The following is an 8,565-nucleotide window of genomic DNA, read 5'->3' on the forward strand; positions in this document are numbered from 1 at the left end:
GATATAATAAAATACATAATGTAAGTTAAACTAACAAATAGTGTTTTTCATGTGTAGCCACAGTAAATTGGCATAAAGTAGGACCGTTTTATTTATACACATCAGTTGTGGACCATCATTTATTAAGTACGATTTTAAAGGTAATGGATGTAATCATTGTTATTTTAAGATAAGTTAAGATAACCCTTTATTAGTCCCGCAGTCGGGACATTTACAGGATAACAGCAGCAATTATAACATTACACCGAGCAATTACCTCACTGCAGGTATTCGACAGCTAGAAGATAATTATTTTACAAATATGATAAATATATTATATATAAAAAATTATAATTAGATATTACACACACATATATATATATTACAAATGTAAATCTGTGTTGAATAGTCTTATACATGTAATGACTCATTTTACACCGTTGTACATCATTTTTACTTTAGTAAAGGATCAGAATGTCCTCCTATCACCATTTATGAACCCCATCTTCCACAATTAAAACAATTGTTCCGTGCAGGGCTTTTGATATGGCATACATTTGCCACATCTTAAAATGTTTTATTGAGCTGCTACAGAGCTCTTGCTGTCTTCGTCTGCCCACCACAGGGAGGAGAGGATAGCTAAAAGAAACAAAGCAAGAAATCTAAACAAGACTAAGACTTTATTAAACTATATAAATGGTGTTTTTGGAGATGATGATGTTTACAGGGCAGGTACAGTTTACAACCTCTGAGGAAGAGCTTCCTAGAAAAGAGGCTGAAATTATGATTTCTCTTCTAGGCCATGGAGACATGGTGGAGACATTCAGAAAAAAATGAGTCAACAGTCTCCCGACCACCGAGTCTAAATGTGGCTACACAGGTTAAACAGGCTGGTTGTGCTGTGAAACCACAGCTCTGAGTGTTCACATTTCTGTCCATATAAACTGAACTTTAGAAATCCAAAGGACAGAGCTGTGCTATAAGGAAGGTGAACATACTGTATGTGCAGAAGGACAGGCTGCTATTATTCACTTTAACACAAAGGTGTACTATCACCTCAAATAGTTATAGGCAGCAATAAAACTAGACCTGTCTGTGAGTTTGCTGAACCAAGGTATTGTTAATACACATGCTCCTCTAAAAGGTCTGAGCAAATGGATAATCATTGCACATGTTGTCTTTGCAATACAAAGCTTCACTCATCATGTTTTAAAATAGGTGTTCCGGCTGTTGTCATGTCTGATGTTGACGCTGGAATGCCACTTCTCATAAAGTCGTGCATTCCAGCATTATCTAAAAGTCTCAATAAATTGGAACAATACTTTTCAATCTGTTGGAATTTCTCATTTATTTTTATGTATAACTTTTTATTTATTTATTCATTTACTTTATTTGATCACTTGCCTATGCTATACATTATATAGCCCGCATGTAGGCCTATGTACTGTATGTAAAGTTGAGGCAACCAGTCATGAAATGAGCCGTTTTCCTTCAAAATAAAGTTACTTTAAGAAAAGACAAACATTACATACATTACTCCTCGATTAAAAGATTGATTGCTAACATCTGGACTATTAATCTCACATACTCTACATTTATAATAAAAATAGTCGACAAAAGCAGTACATCTTCACGTTTGAGAGGCAAGAGAGAATGGAAATGGCTGGTGTTCGTGCTTGTTAAATGACATAAACGATTATTTTGTCAACAAAGAAAACCGGAAGTGCTCTCGTGACAGCATGTCTGACTTTACAGAGGCTATTAAAGGACTTGAGACGAGCGGTGACACCAGGACTATCAGGAAACCGCCGCACAGCAACATGAGGGTGACAGAAGTGGACGAGTTCCTGAGAAATCCTCCGGCAGGGTTCTCCGTGGAGGTCCTCCACTCGGGTTACCGAGTCCACAGCAACCCGGACGACAGCCTGGTGCTCATCGATGACCTGAACTCCGCAAGACAGAGAATCATTTTCCAGAAGTCTCTGGGAAGGTGAGGTAGAATGACTGCATGGGACAATGCGCGGTATTTCATATATATTTATGTGCACGCACAAAAAAATCAACGACTCACAACTGATTTGTGTTTTTTTTTAACAGGAAGGTGAAAATGCACAATTTATGGGAGTACACCAGCATAAGAAATAGTCTTCTATCCAAGACGATCTATCTGCTGATGTCTGCCTACGAAGGGAACGTTTCTGGGACCAAAAAAAAGAAATCCAGAGGTAACTTAAACTGGTTAAACCATAACCCTAAAAACAACAACATCATTGTGAACACACTTTCTAAGTGGCGTGGGTAACTCATGCTGGCTTCCCAACTTGCAATGGGTGGAGTAGAGAAATAACAACGGCAGCACACTACTTTTGCCACATGACAACATGTTTTTTTTCCTGCAGTCTCCTCATTGTATTCACTCATGTTTTCCTCTTCGACCCTGGTTCAGTGCTGATGCAGTTTGTGGTGTCCATAGACTGCTGCGATCCGTTCGTCAAGTGGCAGCTGGAGAGAGGCCTGGACCAGGCCATCTCCTCTGTTGCTGGGGAAAGCTACAAAGTGGAAGTAAGAAGGGTTCAATGGTCTTTCTCTGACATTTATGCTTTATACGTATTGGCAAAACTCTTCATGAGTTACAGTTTTGTATTTTGGTATTGAATGTGACTTTTCCTTATATCAGATTGATTTGACTGAATCACTGGAAAGCTGGGCTGCAATAAACAGCCACCTCTTAACTGACAATCGGATGCCAGTCAAACCTGTTTGGAGAGACTTCTCCTTCACCCTCAAATACTATTCGGATGCATTCTTTGACTTTGCACACTGGTTTGGGCTCAGTAAAAGAAAATTTGATGTAAGTATCTCCTATTCTTCTTATTTTATATTGATGGTAACCTAAAAATTTTCTGTATTTGTCCACTTGTCTAACTTGTTTTCCTTCCTCAAATTTCTTACCATTAAAGTTGAGAGTGACGTGAGACCACAGTGGATGGAGAGCAAGACAAAATGGATTTGATCCACTAGTTTTTGATGTGGAGTCGGGGTCTGATTCCTCCAGAAAGTTTCTTTATCAACAGACGCATGGTTGTAAACTGCCAGGTGAAGAACCAGCTTACCTCTTAGGACTGCACTATCCTTATAATTGCTGTTTGGTTCAGAGGGTGGACAAGACTGACCAAAAAATTCTGAATGCAATGAAGATTATTTTTGAATATTTTGTGTCTATATTTTAATATTTTAAATGTAGGTGTTTTGGATTGTAAATATACTGCACTTTACTGTTGTATAAAGGGTCAAATAGTTGCTGCTGCAGAATAAAATGTTTATAGACTTTTAAACCAAATAATCAGCATTTGTTTTATAAGTTTTTATTTTTATCAAACACAATAAATGCTCTTTTACAAAAAACAAAAGAAAACCAGTGTCTTAATTCAGTACTCATCAGATGAAAGAAAAAATGTGTAGTTGCCATGATGTGGCTCACAACGCACTAAGGGATGAGGAGAAGAGCAGATGAAGCGCTGGTGATGGTTTCCACGTATTCCTTATAGTCGCTGCCGTAGTAGTACACCAGCAGGTAGTTGAAGATACCCACAATGCACATCAAGAACAGGAAGAAAAGGATGCGTTTTCCAAACTGGTATCCTGGGGTGCTACGAACAAATGGAGAAAAAGTATTGTTAGACCATGCTGCTACACACACACACACACACGCACACGCTCACATAACATATCACTTGTGTTCATTTACCTCTGAGAGGTTTGTCCCATGTATCCAATAAAGTACTTCTGCCTGGCAACAAGGTAGATGATCCCAGCAAAGGCAGCAGGAGCTTCAAATAGAAGATAGACAGAATTAAAAAAAACTGAATCCGATATTTAACCTCCATGCATTTTCTTGATACTGTATGTCGTCCACTTTGGGTTGAGGGCTTTGTTTCATGATTTGGCACAGACAATTTCCTCCAGTTAAGGGAAGTCTTAATGATACAATGATCAGCTGATGTGACTCACAAAGAATAGTCACACTTTTTGTTTATGGATTTATCTTGTCAGTAAAGTCCATTAAACTGTTGGCAGTGGGCACATGACAACTGAATGGTTCCTTTAATTTTGAAGGATTTTTCACTGCTGTGTATTGAATGAATGTTAATATGCATGTGTTGTTTGCTTTTTGTTTGATTGTATTTTTGTTTGTTATTTTCTTTGTTTGATTGATATAACATTTCTTTCATGATAAAATGGAAAACTTTATATATCTAACATATTGCACTTCCATTGTAGAACATGGACATTCAATAAAATAAATATATGCAAAACAAATCCATTGTTGAGCTTCAGAGAGTCTAAGTATCAGATGAAATACAATATAGTAGGTTTTATGAATTCCTCATGTCAATAAATTCTGCTAAGAGCCACCTGTCTTGGCCCATAATTTCTCTTGTTATATAAGGTCCACGAAGAGATGGTTTGCCCAGTTTCGTGGCCTGCACAGTTCTCTGACCTCAACACCTTCGAGATGAATTGGGACTCCAACTATGAGCTGGGCCCGATCGCCTCACATTAATGCCTGAAATATCTAATGCTCATGTGGCTGAATGGGAACAAATCCCTGCAGCCAGATTTTAAAATCTTACTGAAAGCCTTCTCTGAAGCTTGGTGGCTGTTACAGCTGCACATCAATGCACAAAGTTTTGCAATGAGCTGTTTGTGCGTTCCTGTCTCTACGTACGTTTGGCCATGTAGTGTAAATCTTGCTAATTTGATTTTGCTGCTTCTCAAACAAAGAAAAAAATGAGATCCACAGAATGATTCATAGTTTTAAACGTGTGTCCTCAGTTGAAGTGACTTTGTGTTGGTGTAATCTGTACAAAGGACAATAGTGTGTGGTATTCCTTTGTAATAACCGATTAATGATTACCTTGATTGAGACACAGACCGGCACACCACATCACTGCCAGGAAAGTGGGATATGAATCCATGCAATTACGGCTGGAAGGTGCATAAACAAGAGGTGTAATTAGCATTTCAGGAAGTCCCCGGCAATGAGAACCTATGAAGACATCTGCAAACTATTGCAGACAGCGTGGAGACAGATATTTGCTTAAGCCTCTGCTGATAAACAGGTTTGACACTGCATAGCAGAAGTGGCTGTAAAAACAGTGTGTGAGCTGTACAACACAGAGTATCTGTTGAGTGTTCCAAGAGCAGAGTGGAAACGGGAAGCCGTGGAAAATTGAGCCCACTCTCAGTTAGCTCGTGCTGGCTGTTGCAACACATTGCAATAATCATTACAATGTGTTGCAGAGTAATGTCAGAGCCTCAAACCTTTTCCAATATCACGCATGTCACGAGAGTTATCCAAAAAACATCATACCTCAGAACAGCTCTCACCATGTTTACAAGGTACCTTGAGATCAAACCACTGATTTGTGAAACTAAATATCTTTTTGGATTTACTGCATACTTTCACCCTTTTATACTTCTAAAAAAAAACCTCTAACAAGAGTTATTACAAAGACCAAACGGTTGCATCACATTGTAGAGGCTAACTTTTGAAATCATCACATAACCTACAAGAGAGGATGTTGCTCAGGTTTTCCATTTAAAAAACAGGAAGTGCATTGTTGCTCCTGGAATAATAGAGCGATGTGGACCAATAACTGAAATGTTGTGTCAGTTATAACTATTAGGTTTGAATTTCAAGTGTTAGCCTTGTGGTCAAAGCACACCTAAGTGTTATGCATGAAGCATTATAATCTGCAGTACTGCAATTTATTAGTATAGATTACTTTGTTGACTATATTTCTGAATAATTGATTAATCAAGTGACCTATAACATGTCAGAAATTTCCCAAAGCCCACTTATTCAGAGTATCCGATCAGTTAAGAACACAATCATCCTCAATTTACAGTGATAGAAAACTGTAAATTTGTAAACGTATCAGGTAGTTGAGGAATTGATTGTTTGATTTTTGAAAGGAGGAGTAGTCAGGTGATGTAACTTCACTTGGCAAACGTTTATTTGTCAAGTGGTTTTGCAACATGCCTAAAGATCACATGTTGAGAAACAAGTTTGCCTTTATGTTGGAAATGATTCCTTGATGAAAACAAAAGATCATTTTGAAATGTCAAACCCTAAGAGTATTAACAGTAATAAATAAAACTAAAATAAAACTTGAACACAGTGTGATGGTGTGAGTCATCGATTCCCAGAAATCATTCAAATGAGTTCTGGACCAGTTTTCTTCCTCTATATGGGAGTGTTCAGGCAAATGAGGGCTGCCTCTCAATTGAGGTTATATTCAGTGTAATGTAAAACCGCATAGAAAGGTAATGCGTGTTATAGGAGAAAAAAAGTTCAATAAAACAAATCCCATTGTTTTACTTGCATATGTTTCATTAGATTAACAGAAGAGCTGAGTGTGAACGGGTACTTACTTGGCACAACACACCCGTTCAAAACCAGATGTGGGGATATTTTGACAGTTGCCCTCCTTCTCTACCTTCAGGGCAAAGAATGCTTCAAACACACAGATCATTAACGTCATCACAACATCACTTTACTGAATAATAAACATCTTTGACTGCTGATTTAGAGTTTGAAAAACTATGATTGATGCTCCTTGCTTCTTCTCACCATTCTGAAGCACGCTGATGAGGGTGACGATGACCAGGAGGTAGATGTGTTCAACCACGACGCTGTACATGATGGCCGTTCACGATGGAGGAGCAGGTGGATGGAGAGGCTGAGCTTCTGTTTCACGTACAGAAGTGTGTCTTTGCAGTCAGCTTGAAAACATGAACTGATCAAAATAAACCTGATCTGTCTCTGGCATGATGTACTCCCCCATCCCACCTCCATCCCGTGTACACACACACACACACACACACACACACACACACACACACACACACACACAGACACACACACACACACACACACACGTTTGTGGTTTCCTCTTTATGTAAATGATGCTCTGGCTTAATACAGAGGGGCATAACAAACCTGTTACTTCCTCTGTGTTTTTGTGAGAGATTACACACACATGCACATCTATAAATTTGCATTGCAGGGACTGTGTATGTTTATGTTCTTTGAGGCTCTTTTATGAGCCTTTAGAAAGACCAATGCATTTGGGAATCTGTTCATATTATTTATTTGACAGGACAGATATACAAAGTTATTTTTCACAGCAAACATTTTGATGTACTAGAAAAATGCAGATGTTGTTTTCTTAATTCCACATATGCTCTTCCTTTCATGACAAGTCAAAACATTTTCTTCAGTAGTGGATTGAGGAAAGATATTTTACTTAAAAGCAGTAATACCACTCTGTGAAATGATTCCATTACAGGTAAAAGTTCATAACTTCACTGGAAGTGTTGGGTATAGGTTTATCATCATATTCTAAGAATTGATTATATATTTTGCATGACAATTCTTGGTCTTCAAACTACCGAGTGCATAGGCTGTATGAAGGTGGAGCGTTGTTCCATATTTAATAAATAAGAATTCATTCATATCAAAGAATATAACCAATTAAATTATTACTTATAAACCCCTAAATTAGTATAAAAGAATGATGCCGCTCAGCCTACATCATTAGATTAACTAACAGAAGATTCAATTGTGGACGCTGTTACAACCCGGCTCAGAGACCGCAACATGGATGGGAGACCAGACGAGCTAAAAAGGATAGATAGACATTTATTTAAAGAATAACACACCACAGGAGAGCAGTCAGCCAATCAAGGGAGCCTCCTCTGTCTTCAGGTGATGCCTTTTTATAGCAGCCTCCAGGCTCAGGTGTGGCTCATCAACTGATGAACAGCCTGAAAGACAAAACCTAGTGGAAGGTCCCCCCCCCCTCCATAAACTCAGTGTTCCCACCAGGAATACTGACTTGTTAACGCAAACTACATAGATTTCATATTTACAGATTTCTTACCGGTCTTCGTCCATCTCCCAGCCCGCCAATCAATCCACCGCCACCCAGCTCATTTTGGCTCAACATGTGGAGCAGAAGCAACTAAGAGTGAGAGCTGAGAAAGGAGGAAGGCCGAAGGGCGGAGAGATTACACTGCAATATGAAATGGCACCAGATTGAACAGCAAGGTTTCTCAGGAGGGCCAGTAAATGCATAGAGACGCCATGTTTGTAATAGGCAGTAATAAAAAGGCAAGTAATATAGTTTAATCTGAGTAATTTTTGTGAGCAGAGTTGTTGCTTAACGCACACACTGTTTCTTGAGTGAACGTCGAGCAGAGTATTTATGAAGAGACACAGAGTAAAGGTGTTTACCGTTTCTACCAGTCAATGGCAGTATATGTGTATTTAAACCATACTTTTAGCTATATTTACCTGTATCTTTGATCTAGTTTATTGATACAGATCCGGAATTTCTGGAACCCGTAGATTCCGTATGGAAATCTGACATTCTAGAATTGATTTTGGTTATTCCAGAACTTTGACATTCCAGAACGGAATCCGGACAGTCCGGAATTGAACAGTTATTGTTTATTTTCTCTGATATGTAATGTTTATGGTTTATTTGCAACCTAGTTATATACATCATGTATTTACTT

General features: G+C 38.5%; 2 protein-coding genes across 2 annotated transcripts; one reads left to right on the plus strand and one right to left on the minus strand.

Annotated features, from left to right (window-relative positions):
* Positions 1-1,718: 1,718 nt before the first annotated feature.
* Positions 1,719-3,319, plus strand: LOC117742836 (mesenteric estrogen-dependent adipogenesis protein-like). The gene is made up of 5 exons (XM_034550479.1): positions 1,719-1,969; positions 2,077-2,204; positions 2,426-2,541; positions 2,657-2,830; positions 2,940-3,319. The coding sequence occupies exons 1-5, from the start codon at positions 1,719-1,721 to the stop codon at positions 2,952-2,954; spliced, it is 684 nt and encodes a 227-aa protein (XP_034406370.1). The 3' UTR covers positions 2,955-3,319.
* Positions 3,320-3,328: 9 nt separating this feature from the next.
* On the minus strand, positions 3,329-6,860 carry alox5ap (arachidonate 5-lipoxygenase-activating protein). The gene is made up of 5 exons (XM_034550046.1): positions 6,617-6,860; positions 6,418-6,499; positions 4,898-4,968; positions 3,728-3,809; positions 3,329-3,629 (listed from the first exon to the last, which is right to left on the minus strand). Exons 1-5 carry the CDS (start codon positions 6,684-6,686, stop codon positions 3,467-3,469), a joined length of 468 nt encoding a protein of 155 aa, XP_034405937.1. The 5' UTR covers positions 6,687-6,860; the 3' UTR covers positions 3,329-3,466.
* Positions 6,861-8,565: the final 1,705 nt, after the last annotated feature.

The sequence above is a fragment of the Cyclopterus lumpus genome, chromosome 14 (genome assembly GCF_009769545.1).
Source record: "Cyclopterus lumpus isolate fCycLum1 chromosome 14, fCycLum1.pri, whole genome shotgun sequence".
NCBI lineage: Eukaryota > Metazoa > Chordata > Actinopteri > Perciformes > Cyclopteridae > Cyclopterus > Cyclopterus lumpus.